The sequence below is a fragment of the Scyliorhinus canicula genome, chromosome 11, assembly GCF_902713615.1.
Source record: "Scyliorhinus canicula chromosome 11, sScyCan1.1, whole genome shotgun sequence".
In the NCBI taxonomy this organism is placed as follows: Eukaryota; Metazoa; Chordata; class Chondrichthyes; order Carcharhiniformes; family Scyliorhinidae; genus Scyliorhinus; species Scyliorhinus canicula.
The window spans coordinates 143,935,150-143,949,261 of NC_052156.1; the positions used below are offsets into that span (position 1 = coordinate 143,935,150).

General features: G+C 47.1%; 1 protein-coding gene across 7 annotated transcripts in view; it reads right to left on the reverse strand.

Annotated features, from left to right (window-relative positions):
* Nucleotides 1-14,112, reverse strand: part of LOC119973455 (plexin-B2-like) — a 290,890-nt gene that overhangs the window by 47,453 nt on the left and 229,325 nt on the right. For all 7 annotated transcript variants that reach the window (XM_038811623.1, XM_038811619.1, XM_038811625.1 and 4 more), the window contains 5 exons: nucleotides 9,479-9,560; nucleotides 6,977-7,146; nucleotides 6,500-6,648; nucleotides 4,417-4,522; nucleotides 4,080-4,216 (listed from right to left, as the gene is read on the reverse strand). In XM_038811623.1, the coding sequence (XP_038667551.1) occupies nucleotides 4,080-4,216; nucleotides 4,417-4,522; nucleotides 6,500-6,648; nucleotides 6,977-7,146; nucleotides 9,479-9,560 (644 nt within the window). The remainder of the gene's footprint in view (nucleotides 1-4,079; nucleotides 4,217-4,416; nucleotides 4,523-6,499; nucleotides 6,649-6,976; nucleotides 7,147-9,478; nucleotides 9,561-14,112) is intronic.

Genomic DNA, 14,112 nt, shown 5'->3' on the forward strand with positions numbered 1-14,112 from the left:
TGTGAGGGGTAGGTCTTGCCTTACAAGTCTCATTGACTTCTTTGAGGAGGTGACCAAGCATGTGGATGAAGGTAAAGCAGTGGATGTAGTGTACATGGATTTTGGCAAGGCATTTGATAAGGTTCCCCATGGTAGGCTTATGCAGAAAGTAAGGAGGCATGGGATAGTGGGAAATTTGGCCAGTTGGATAACAAACTGGCTAACCGATAGAAGACAGAGAGTGGTGGTGGATGGCAAATATTCAGCCTGGAACCCAGTTATCAGTGGCGTACCGCAGGGATCAGTTCTGGGTCCTCTGCTGTTTATGATTTTCATTAACGACTTGGATGAGGGAGTTGAAGGGTGGGTCAGTAGATTTGGCAGATGATACGAAGATTGGTGGAGTTATGGATAGTGAGGAGGGCTGTTGTCGGCTTCAAAGAGACATAGATAGAATGCAGAGCTGGGCTGAGAAGTGGCAGATGGAGTTTAACCCTGACAAGTGTGAGGTTGTCCATTTTGGAAGGACAAATATGAATGCGGAATAGAGGGTTAATGGTAGGGTTCTTGGCAATGTGGAGGAGCAGAGAGATCTTGGGGTCTATGTTCATAGATCTTTGAAAGTTGCCACTCAAGTGGATAGAGCTGTGAAGAAGGCCTATGGTGTGCTAGCGTTCATTAGCAGAGGGATTGAATTTAAGAGCCGTGAGGTGATGATGCAGCTGTACAAAACCTTGGTCAGGCCACATTTGGAGTACTGTGTGCAGTTCTGGTCACCTCATTTTAGGAAGGATGTGGAAGCTTTGGAAGGGTGCAAAGGAGATTTACAAGGATGTTGCCTGGAATGGAGAGTCGGTGATACGAGGAAAGGTTGAGGGTGCTAGGCCTTTTCTCATTAGAACGGAGAAGGATGAGGGGCGACTTGATAGAGGTTTATAAGATGATCAGGGGAATAGATAGAGTAGACAGTCAGAGACTTTTTCCCCGGGTGGAACACACCATTACAAGGGGACATAAATTTAAGATAAATGGTGGAAGACATAGGATGGATGTCAGAGGTAGGTTCTTTACCCAGAGAGTAGTGGGGGCATGGAATGCACTGCCTGTGGAAGTAGTTGAGTCGGAAAAGTTAGGGACCTTCAAGCGGCTAATGGATAGGTACATGGATTAGGGTAGAATAATGGAGTGTAGGTTAACTTCTTAAGGGCAGCACGGTAGCATTGTGGATAGCACAATTGCTTCACAGCTCCAGGGTCCCAAGTTCGATTTCGACTTGGGTCGCTGTCTGTGTGGAGTCTGCACAACCTCCCCGTGACTGCGTGGGTTTCCTCCGGGTGGTCCGGTTTCCTCCCACAGTCCAAAGATGTGCAGGTTGGGTGGATTGGCCATGAAAAATTGTCCAAAATTCTAGGATTAACCTAGGACAAAAGTTTGGCGCAACATCGTGGGCCGAAGGGCCTGTTCTGTGCTGTATTTCTCTATCTATCTATCTAATATGGAGTATATTGAACTACTGAATGCAACAGAAAATTATGAACTCGGCTTGTTAGCTAAACTATTGACTGTTTTTGTTTTATATACATTTAGAGTACCCAATCACTTTTTCCCAATTGAGGGGCAATTTAGCGAGGCTAATTCACCTACCCTGCATCTTTTGGGTTGTGGGGGCAAGATCCATGCAGACACGGGGAGAATGTGCAAACTCCAGGACAGTTACTCGGGGCTGGGATCGAACCCGGGACCGTGTTGCTGTGAGGCAGCAGTGATAACCTCTGTGCCACCGTGCCGGCTGGCTGAGCTTTTGATGTTATTAATTTCTCCGTAAATAGAATGATTTTTAACTTTTAGTATTATAAATTTATATTAACAAAGTAATGTAATGATAGTAAAGGGGGCTAGCAGGGACCCGGCGTAATTCTAGCAGCTTTTGCCGCAGATATGGGCCCCCGCACTTCCGGGTCGGAGACCGCGCATGCTCCATGGCAGACTCAGACCACGGAGCTGGACACTAAAAATACACCCGCCGATCAGACGCATGCCCGGCCCTGACCGCCCGGCCGAACATTGTCCGGCTGCATACAAGGTACCTGCTGCCCTCCGATCGGCCCGGCACCCGACCAGGTCGGCCACAGACCGAGTCCATAGCCGCCACGCTAGTTTCGCGACCGGCCAGACCATGAGTGGTCCACGCTGTCGGGACTTTGACCGGTCGGGGGTGGAAAATGACGGAGCGGGCCTCCAGCAATGGTCCTGGGTAGGTGCTGCGCGGCGTATTGTCCAAGCACGCCGCTTTCCGGGGCCCCCCCAGAATCTGGGAACCGGCACCAGTCCCAATTCCCTGTGGGGAAATGGATTCTCCACCCAAGTGCCAGCTGTGATTTCGGCGTCGGGGTGCGGAGGACAGCACGGTAGCACAGTGGTTATCACAATTGCCTCACAGCTCCAGGGTCCCAGGTTCGATTCCAAGCTTGGGGCCACTGTCTGTGCGGAGTTTACACGTTCTCCCCGTATCTGTGTGGGTTTCCTCCAGGTGTTCCAGTTTCCTCCCACAGTTCAAAGATGTGCAGGTTAGGTGGATTGGCCATGCTAAATTGCCCTTAGTGTCCAAAATGCTTAGGTGGGGTTACGGGGATGGGGTGGAGGTGTGGGCTTAGGTAGGGTGCTCTTTCCAAGGGCTGGTGCAGACTCAATGGGCCAAATGGCCTCCTTCTGCACTGTAAATTCTATGATTCTGTGAATCCAGCCCCATATACGACAAATTTAGGAGTATTTAAACCTTTCGCAACCAGAAAATAAATGCACTCTCTAAAACCATGTGTGTATTTTTGAGGTTGGCAAAAACATAGCAACCCATCTGCACACTGACAGCTCCAACATACATCAATGAGCTTTGTGTTCAATTTAACTGTTTTAGCCTTGGATGAGGGGCAAGTATTGGTCAAGACACCAGAAGCACTCCCTGCTCTTTTTGAACTGGTCACAAGATATTTTACTCCTACCCAGGAGGGAAGAGATGATCTTGGTTCAACATTGCCTCTGAAAGTTAACACCTTTAAATGTGCAGAACTCCTCCAGCACAACGAAGTGTCAATCTAGACTATGCGCCCAAGTCCTTGACTTGGAAGCTGGAGTCCCTGTCTGACTCTGAAGTGAGGGTGCCACCCCTTTGAACCAAGACCAACACCAGAAAACAGACACCTTTGCAGTCTTATCCCATTAATTAATTATTCGATACAATGTTTTATTTTCATGCGCAACATTATGGAACACATATTTAATCTGGTAAGTAACAAAAAAGAACATGACATTTTTATTTTAAAAGAAATTGTTTCTTCAATTCCCTTGCTTATTTCCTCTTTCTAAACACTAGTCAGTTGAATGGGTGTGTGACCTTTGCCAACCTTTTATCAATGTTTCTTTATAAATGATCGCCCAAAGTTGCTCAAGAGCATTTTAGGATACTCAATGACTTTCCTTGTTGATCTGGTTTTTCGTTTTTAAACTGGGAACTAAGAGTAAGATTTGCCTTCAGACACAAGACAGAAATAACCCCAGTACATAGGAGGTTCTGGAGAATTCCCGATGATCTTGCAGCTGCAAATTACCTCGAAAGAGTCGGAATGTCACAGGTTCGATGAACAATCAATGCAGAGTGAGCTGATCTCAACCAGAGCATTGGTATGGGATGATAGTTGACCAGTATGTGGGTGGGGTGGGGGAGAGATCTGGGCAAATTGGGCAATATTATACTTACAGTCCCTGCTGTGTCAAATGAATACAGCTTGTGACCCCTGGGTGGCATGGCGGCACAGTGGTTATCACTGTTGCCTCACTGCGCCAAGGACCCAGGCTCGATCCCAGCCACGGGTCACTGTCTGTGTGGAGTTTGCACATTCTCGCAGTATCTGCGTAGGTCTCATTCCCACAGCCCAAAGGTGTGTAGTGGGTAGGTGGATACGCCATGCTAAATTGCCCCTTAATTGGAAAAAACTTTTAAAAGACTAAATGTGTGACCCCTATTACTTTGTGACAATTCAGGCGGTATGTTGTAATATCTTATTTTACATCTTATTTCCATGAAAATAACTTGTTCTGCTTACAGGGTGCACGGTATCTGATCCAACATCACTTTCACATCTTCTTGCTTTCCAATATTCAAGTTTGTTCCAATGATTGTTAGACTTGTTCCTCCAGCATATATCCCCCGTTGTGGAGTAAAATTAGTAGGATGTGGTTCCTGATTAATTTTGAAGAGAAAAGATCAGTTCTGCACATGCGTAATGAATGTCATTCTTTCTTCCGAAAATGTAAGATAAAGTTTGCTATATTGAGATATTAGACACAAATGCTGATTTTTGTTTAGGTTAAGTTCATAGTTCCCAAACTTAAATGATAGAACTTGAAATCAGGTGAAATTGTGCAGAAAATGATACTCACAATATACGTGAATTTGCTTTTGGAAGTACCACCTTTGTTATTTTTTATCTTTATGTGAACAGGATTACTCTGGGCTTCCAAAACTTTACTTAATTCGCAAACAACCCTGCAAAAAAAAAGTTTTAAAATCTTAAAACCATTAACAGATCTCATGAAAATGAGAGCACAACAGGGTAACCTCGGATTACATGGTACAAGTTAGTAAACATTCAGATTGAAATCAACAGTAATCACGTTGACATTGTATCCTGGTTTAGGTGGGAGTAAACAATCGTGCCCATATTCTGTTAATGCTGGAAGATCAAAAAACATCCGTGAGCTGCCTGAAGATTATGGACCATACATAATCAGAGCAAGACTCAAGGTATTGCCGTGTAATCCCGCTCATCGTGGTTCCCTTGGATCAGCATAAGCTTTGGGCTGTCCTTGTAAATGTAGTCCCAAGGTATACCAAACTGCAGTGATAGCAGTCAGATCTGTCACAATGCCAATGTAAATGAAGTACTGTGGGAAAATAGCCTAATAGACCAACTCATACAAATTGCACTTACTGAACCTTACTAAAGAGAAATTCTCCTCAATCTGGCTCCATTCTTTGCCTCCTACCACTGTTGGTTAGCAAACCAGTACCATTTTCACATTCCCAATAGTCCAGGCAGGGCACACACGAACTAACCCACCTGCTCAAACTTTACAACTCCATAGGAATCACAGATAACAAAAAACATTGGCCAAACTGGCCAATATACCCTTAGCAGTTGTGATCTCCATAGAGACCAATAGCATTTAAAGAGAAATTCTAACTTCCAGTTAATAACTGAAAATATGATACATCAAGATTACACGTTTTAAGACTTCCAATTGACTAAAACGTTATTGTCTAAACACTATTTCCTTTTTTTAGGCAACTTATTCTTTAAACCACTGAAATCAACATTTCCTTTTTTTAAAATTTTTTAGAGTATCCAATTCATTTTTTCCAATTAAGGGGCAATTTAGGGTGGCCAATCCACCTAGCTTGTACATTTTTGGGTTGTGGGGGCGAAACCCACGCAAACACAGGGAGAATGTGTAAACTCCACACGGACAGTGACTGAGAGCCGGGATCGAACCTAGGACCTCGGCGCCGTGAGGCAGCAAGGCGAATCACTGAGCCACCGTGCTGCCCCCATCAACATTTCCTTTTTATACTCATTCTATCATAGTCCTCTCAACACAGTAACAAATGTTATGCCAACAGCTCACAGTTGCTCTTAGCTTCCAATCAGTTGCTTCCTTCTTAATTACCAAGCCAGATAACTTTGAATCCCAGAAATGGCTTTCACTGTGAGGGGTAGATTCCTTGCCCCTTGTTGCAAGCTAAGCATATCTTCCAGCCACCTTTAAATCCCCATGAACTCTGGGCTTATACTCGCGGGAGTTTAGAAGAATGTGAAGGGGTGGCGGCGCAGTGGTTGGCACTGCTGCCACACAGCGCCAAGGACGAGGGTCTGATCCCGGGTCACTGTCTGTGTGGAGTTTGCACATTCTCCCAGTGTCCACGTGGGTCTCACTCCTGATGTGTTAGGCAGGTTGGTTCGATGTGGACTGCACTCGATGCAGGGAAGTTAGAAACACGTCTAACACTGGAGAAGATCCAACACTTTTTTATTCAACTATAGAACAGCTATACATATTCAGCTGTGGGTCGACACTATACTGATCTGACTGGTGACCTTGTAGTAGCCTGACCAGAATTACTCAATAATTTAATAGGATCAGAAAAGCATTGCCCCTATTGTAATTAAATCAGTGTTAACCCAAAATAAAAGTAGAAAATGCTGGGAGTGCTCAGCAGATCCTGCGGCAGCACCAGGAGGGAGAGAAAGTTAACTTTTTAGGTTGATGATCTTCTCTCAGAAACATGAATCTTGTTTCTCCCTCCATAGATGCTGCCAGACCTGCTGAGTATTTCATACTATTTCTGTTTTATTTCAGATATCCAGAATCCGCATGCAGTACTTTGACTTTTGTAACTTGACTCTTGCTGGTAAATAGTATCTTATTCAGTTATTACTCACAGTGCATAATGACTACGGCATACCTCACAGAGGTGGAATACTGTGCTTTGACTTGAGTGCAAACAGCATCTCCAACTTTGATCTCGCTGATTTCATCAGGTGATGTTCCAAGGTTTGAGCCTTTGATGGTCAGAAGAATTCCTCCCTCAAGGGGTCCGTTTATGGGATTCAGCTGAATAACGAGACAAATTAATGGGTTTGTTTTGTGTGTGTAATTTTGCTTTTCCGTTAAAAACTGATGCAGTTTAACACATACATTCAGACAATTTAAAATAAAAATGACCAGATATTTATTATCAAAACCTACTCACAGACTGTTAATAAAGTTTTTTTTTCCCTATGTGGCTATGAATTGGTATACCTATTAAATAGGCCAGATTACTTTACTCCAAATGTATAGCTGGGTTAGGATCCATTTTTCACAATAGCCTGAAGTGACCATCAATTTCTTAAGGCATTTTTTACAGAAGGGAAAATAATCCTTAAAGGTCTTTACTCACCTGTGCAATAGTTGGAGTTGGACACTGATCGGTCGTCAGAATGGCATCATCAGAAAGTTCTTTAAAAACACATTCTTGGGTACGTTTACACCAAACACAGTTATATTTTACTTCAGCAGTAAGACACAGACTGCAGTCTTTGTTGCTGTATCCACAATCGTAAAGAGTCACTTGAAATTTAAAAAAAATGTGCATTTCTGTATTTTAGTACCTAGATATGTAAGCTATTCTAGAAAAATAATTCTTTTAATAGATTATTGTCACAAATAGGCTTATATTAACACGGTAATGAAGTTACTGTGAAAAGCCCCTAGTCACCACACTCTGGCGCCCGTTCGGGTACACAGAGGGAGATTTCAGACTATCCAATTCACCTAACAGCACGTCTTTTGGGAATTGTGGGAGGAAGCTGGAGCATCCGGAGGAAACCCACGCAGACACGGGGAAAAAGTGCAGACTCCGCACAGACAGTGACCCAAGCTGGAATCGAACCCAGGATCCTGGCGCTGTGAAGCAATAGTGCTCACCACTGTGCTACTGTGCCACCCTTAATTAGTACAGACATTTAAGGTAAAAGGGGTAATTTATGGCATGGAGAATCAGTGAATCCAGAATTACGAACACATTTCTTTAAAGTCCCTTCCCCGATAAAACCGTAACTATTCAGCTATTCTTCATGCGTGAGCAGAATAAGTGAGAAAACAGAATAAATGTTGAAAGGCTATCTAGGCGAAGATATTTATCTCAAGCAATTCCATTTAATGTCAACGCATGTACCTTTTCAGGCATGGATAGCGATCACAGGGCAGAAACACAAGCCAAATTCTCCCGTTCTAACTCAAAACATTTTCTTTAAATATAAATTTAAGAGTACCCAATTCATTTGTTTTCCCCAATTAAGGGGAAATTTAGTGTGTCCAATTCACCTACCCTGCACATTTTTGGGTTGTGGGGGTGAAACCCACGCAAACACTGGGAGAATGTGCAAATTGCAAACAGACTGTGACCCAGAGCCGGGATCGAACCTGGGACCTCAGCGCCGGGAGGCAGCAGGGCTAACCCACTGCGCCACCGTGCTGCCCCCTAACTCAAGACATTAAGGTTATGTGTTTCCTCTTCCTGCAGTCCAAAATATCTGGAGGCAAGACACTGAACTGAACATAGTAAATTCACATTAATCATATAAAATAAATTGTAACCACACCTACATTCTACATGACAACAGAAATGTTTGTTCCAAGCTATTGTAACACTGGGATGCTGGACACCAGTTACTTTTAATAGTTACCTACTAAGCCTGATGAGGGATCTGAAGCTGACTAAAGCACAAAGTACCAAGTTTTTAATTCCCCCAAAATTTCCTCTTCGCTATTTCAGCAGAGAATTTTCAAGCTCTTGTACATTAACCATTAATATGTCTACAGAGTTACTGGAGGCATCCTAAAAAAATTGTACCTTATAATTACCATATAATTGCCATGTATCGTGATTATTTTAAATGAGCAGCACTGGCAAGGCCAGCATTTGTTTCTCCATCCCTAATTGCCCATTGGGAAAGCAGCAGTGAGACACCATCTTGAATCACGGCTGTCCATGAGTAACCACAGGAGTGTTAAGAGGGGTTTGTGGAGTGAGGCAGTTACTCACCTATAATGGTCCTGCCTACATATAACATTTAGTGAGCAGATTTATTAAAATACTGAGAAGAAGGCAGCACGGTGGCGCAGTGGGTTAGCCTTGCTGCCTCACGCCGCCGAGGTCCCAGGTTCGATCCCGGCTCTGGGTCACTGTCTGTGTGGAGTTTGCACATTCCCCCCCCTGCCCCCCCCCCCCCCCCCTGTGTTTGCGTGGGTTTCACCCTGACAACCCAAAGATGTGCAGGCTAGGTGGATTGGCCATGCTAAATTGCCCCTTAATTGGAAAAAAATGGATTGGATACTCTAAATTTTTTTAAAAATGTTTAAAAGAATAATACTGAGAAGAGATCTATAAATTGCAACTTTTCGAAAAGTTTTTTCATTCTTCGAACCATTGAATCTTTGGACTCCCCCGGATTAAATCACCAGGGTATTCTAGGGGAACAATCTTAAACCAAGTCTGCACTAATGGTGTTAAATTTAATTTCAGTGATTGTGAGTTGGGAATGAAAAGAATCAACCAGCATTCAGACTGTGGTGTCAACTGATTCCTACGAGAAATTTTAAGTTCTTCTACAACAAAACCGAACGGGGTTGGGCTCAACTGTGATGCCTACAGTTGAATAGCCACTAATGGTGTTTTATGGACATGGACCAAACTTTAGCAGACAGTCAATTTTTTCAGAAGAGGGCGAGAATAAAATTGTCAGGAGTAATTTTGAGAAGCACATTGAACATTAGTGCTAATACATCTGAATAAATTACTTTCAAATTGCCCTGCAGTTCCTACTTCAGCATTCCTTCCCCATTCATCCAATCCAACACTATTTCTGATCTTTTACACACACAAAAAAAAATCACTTACCATCTAGCCAGCTGTCTATTGTTTTCCCATCTGCTTGAACAGCAAAATGAATGATACGGGTTTCATTTTGAGTCTTGGAAAGCTGAAAATACATTTTTATGCAAAAGGTCAATTGCATCCAATTAAAAGCATGTTGCATTTCATCAAACTGATTAACTGCACTCCCAGAACATCAGCTAAGGTTCGGTAATTCCAGTTCTCTCAGCACTTCTGGGTTCCATGATGAAGAAGTGTTCTGTGAACTGATCAGTATATTCTTGGATTCAGTTTGTTTAATTGTTATCGTGATCAGTGAAATACATTCAGTGGCAAATGTAGGTCGTTTTAAGTCACCTTATGTTTTCAGTACCAAATTGAAAGGTGGATGGGAGAATAGGAAGGGAAACCAACACACATATGCAGTACAGTGAACTCATTTGTATTGGGCTGATCAGCCATCTCAGAACCCATCGAACCACAGTGGAAGCACTCCCAATGGATTGCCTAAGAGGCCAGGGACATCAAAGTGTCTTTTGATATAACCAGACTTGCAGAGCTCCACACCCCCTCAGTTTATTTTAATGATATTGAGATTGTGGAAGTCTCCAAACCTTTGGAAACATTCATGAAAGCTTATAAAACAATCAGAATCTCAAATGTTGCCTGATGTTGGAGTATGTGCAGTCATAAACTGAAGCACTGTGAACCAGCCTCCTTCAGGAGATCTGAAGACACCTCACAATGTAGTGTCAATTTTGTGTTGCCATGAGGATCCTTTGTGGCGGCAGCAGGAGCGGTTTGGCGGCGGCGGCAGGTCCACCTCCTCCCCCCCCAAAAACGCAGGCCAGGAGCGGTAGCGGCCAGGACCGAAGCGGGGCACAGCCGGCGGCAGCGACCAGCGACCTAACCACTCCTACCGGGAGGACGCGGGGTGCGAAGTGCAGGAGCCCAAATGGAGCAGCGGGGACCGAGCAGCGGGGACCGACCCGACCCCCCCCCCCCCCCCCCCAACCGGCAGCGACCACCACGAGGCAAGGCCAAAGAGACTGGACAAAAGCCTCTCGCTCTCTCCTGGGTGAGTGGGGAAAGGAAGAAAAAAAAAGGACTTTTATAAAAAAAAACAAAAGAAAACTGTTAAAGAGAGAGGGGGGAGGGGTATATATACTATTTTCTCTCTTTTTACACTCTCTCCCATCCAAAGTAAGTCCACCTGAGAGGAGTTGCATAAAAGAGGTGGGGGGGGCAAATAATTAATAAATAAATAAATAAAATAAAGTGGTAAAGGAAAGAAGGGAAGGGGGGGGAGGAAGAGACAAAAAAAAATAATTTAAAAAAATAAACTAAAAATAGGGTGCGGAAAAGGGGGGGAAAGAAAAACAAGGGGAGAAGAAAAGATGAAAGTGAAGGGGGATAAAAAAATGCCAGAAGGGAGCCAAGGGAGAGGGGGCACTAGAAGCAGACGGGACAAAGGGCAAGCCAGCTCAGGCGAGCGAATTAGCGCACGAAGCAGCGGAACGGATGTATCGCCGCATCAAAAAGAGCTGGACAGACAGGTGCCCTCTCCCCTGGGGCTAGAGGGGGGCTGGAATTGGAAGGCAGCCTTTACCGAGATTCTGAGGGAGCAGCTGCAGGCAATCAAGGCAGAGGTGAAAGCAGACGCAGAGGCCGCAGTACAGGCAGCAGTGGCCAGGGCCATGTCAGGGGTGCAGCAGGCTCTGACCAGATTGGAGGAGAAAGTGGATGGCCAAGGGGAGAAACTGGAAGCCCAGGAGGTGACCATTAAGGAGCTGGAGAAAGCAGCAACCAACGTGAGCGACCGGGTCACGGCCCTGGAGAGGGAAGTGGCGAGACTGGGCGCAACACAGGGGAGCCTGAAGGACAGGGTAGATGACCAGGAAAACCGCTCGAGAAGGCAAAATGTAAGGATAGTGGGCCTGCCAGAAGGGATCGAGGGTAGAAACCCCACAGCATACGTGGCTGCGATGCTGGGCAACTTAGTGGGGAGGAACACTTTCCCCATCCCACCGGAAATGGACAGAGCACATCGGTCGCTGCGCCCGAAGCCCAGGGCAGGGGAACAACCGAGAGCAGTCATAGCTAAACTGCACCGGTACCGGGATAGGGAGACAATCCTGTGCTGGGCCAAGGAAAATAGAGCCTGCAAATGGGAAGGGCACGCCATCCGAATCTATGAGGATCTTGGAGCAGACATAACTAAGAGACGGGCTGAGTTCAACAGAGCGAAAGCAGCTCTCCCCAGGAGCAGAGTGAGTTTTGGTATGCTGTACCCAGCGAAACTCTGGGTCACATACCAAAACAGGAATACTTCTTTACAGCCCCCGCTGAGGCGAATAGGTTCGTCAAGGAGCACGGGCTGGAAAACAACCAGCGGAGGTAGGGACGAGGGGCCCCTGGCAAGGAGCAACAACACGTTGACGGGGGGAGGGGGGGGGGGGGGCAGGGCGAGGCAATGCCAGCCCCCCCCCCCCACCGGCAGGAACACCCAGAGCAAAAAACAAACCACTGCCCAAGGGACCGCTCCAGGTGGGAGGCCAGGCCCCAGCACGAGGGAACGAGAGTATTGGAGAAGGGAGAGCAGGCGAGAGGGGTGCAGGGTAGGATGGGGGAAGAGCAGGCAGAAAACCATAGAGGCCAGGCAGGGGAGAAGCGAGACAACAACACCCGAGAGGGGAGCCACCGTACTAGCGGGAAAGCTAGCGCCGGGGGCACGCAACAAAGCAGGGCCGCAGCGCACCCCCAACAGGGGGGAAGGCATCAGGCAGGGGAGTGGGGGGGACACCCGTCAAAGTTGGGAGAGCAAACGGTGACAGGAATAGGGGATAGAGGGGCAAAGGAGGGGTATACGGGGGAGGAGGGAAAAGGGAGAGACCGGGTGGGGGGCACACAGGGAGCGAGAGACTGGGGAGGGGAAATGCAGGGACGAAGGGACAAAAGAGGCCAGAAAAGGAACAGGGCTACAAAGTGCCACAACCAAGGGCTCGAAACAAGGAACCGCTGCAAGCACCCACCCAGTACGGTCTGTGGGCGAAGGGGGCCCCCCAGAGTGCAGGGGACTACCCACGTGGTGGACACACAGTGGACGGCCATGGTGGGTGCCCCCGGGACAAGGGGAAACCCCGGAGCGCAGAGACCCGACCGCATGGGGAGAGCAGTGATAGCGGCCATCCTGGTCGGCCCCCTAACAAAGGGAAACCCCGGAGGGCAGGGGCGCGTCCACCACATAAATATGGTTAATCCCACAGGAACGAGGGGGCAGAAGCCCCCCCACCAGGATAATCACCTGGAACGTAAGGGGACTTAACGGCCCAGTGAAGAGATCTAGAGTCCTCACCCACCTCAGAAACATGAGGGCCGACATAGTCTTCCTCCAAGAGACGCACCTGAGAGAGCACGACTTCAACTGTGTACAGGATCCAAAGACGGACAGATCAAACCCCAAAACGGGGAAAACCTCAAGCATGGCAAGGGAACTCAGTCACTTTATGGAGCAGATGGGGGCAGTGGACCCCTGGAGGTTCACCCACCCGGGGAAGAAAGAATTCTCCTTCTTCTCCCCAGTACACAACGTGTACACCAGAATTTACTTCTCTGTGGTTGGGAAAACGGTGCTTCCAGGGATAGACAAAGTGGAATACTCCACAATTGTGATATCAGACCACGCTCCACATTACATGGATGTGCGGCTAGAGACGGGAAGGGCCCAGCGCCCCACATGGAGGTTGGACGGTGCCTTACTAGCTGACAAGGCCTTCAGCGAAAGGATAGCGTGGGCCATAGCAGAGTACATGGAGAACAACCAAAACGGTGAGGTCTCACCCTTCACGTTCTGGGAAGCGCTTAAGGCTGTACTAAGAGGGGAAATCATTGCCTTCAAAGCGCGAAGAGATGAGGAGGAAAGGGTGGCTAGGCAGAAGCTGGTCGACTCCATACTGGAGGTAGACCGTAAATACTCCGAGGCCCCGACCGTAGAGCTCCTGGCGGAGAGGAAAGAACTACAAAGGAACTTTGACCTTCTCTCCACCAGGAAAGCAGTGCACCAACTCCGCCAGGCGCGCGGTACCCTGTACGAACACGGAGACAAAGCCAGCCGCCTGTTGGCACACCAGCTGAGAAAGCAGGCAGCCACCAGAGAAATTGCGCAAATCAGGGGTACCGGAGGCACGTTGGAAACAGAACCAGAGAGGATTAACAAAACCTTCAAGGCCTTCTACCAAGAGCTGTACACCTCAGAGCCCCCAACGGGGAAGGCTGGGATGAACCGGTTCCTTGATGGACTGGACATACCAGTCGGGGGAGAGGGCAGAAAACGGGACCTGGAAGCACCACTAGCACTGGGAGAGATCATGGACAGCATTAGCTCCATGCAGACGGGGAAGGTGCCGGGACTGGACGGATTCCGGGCGGACTTCTGCAAAAAAATTTGCGACAGCGCTGGCCCCGCACCTGCGGGAGATGTTCACAGAATCGCTAGCTAGGGGCACACTGCCACCCACATTAGCACAGGCCTCAATCTCGCTGATACCTAAGAAAGCCAAAGACCCAACGGAATGTGGGTCACACAGACCCATATCTCTGCTGAACGCAGACGCCAAAATCCTAGCCAAAGGGCTAGAAGACTGTGTACCTGAGGTGGT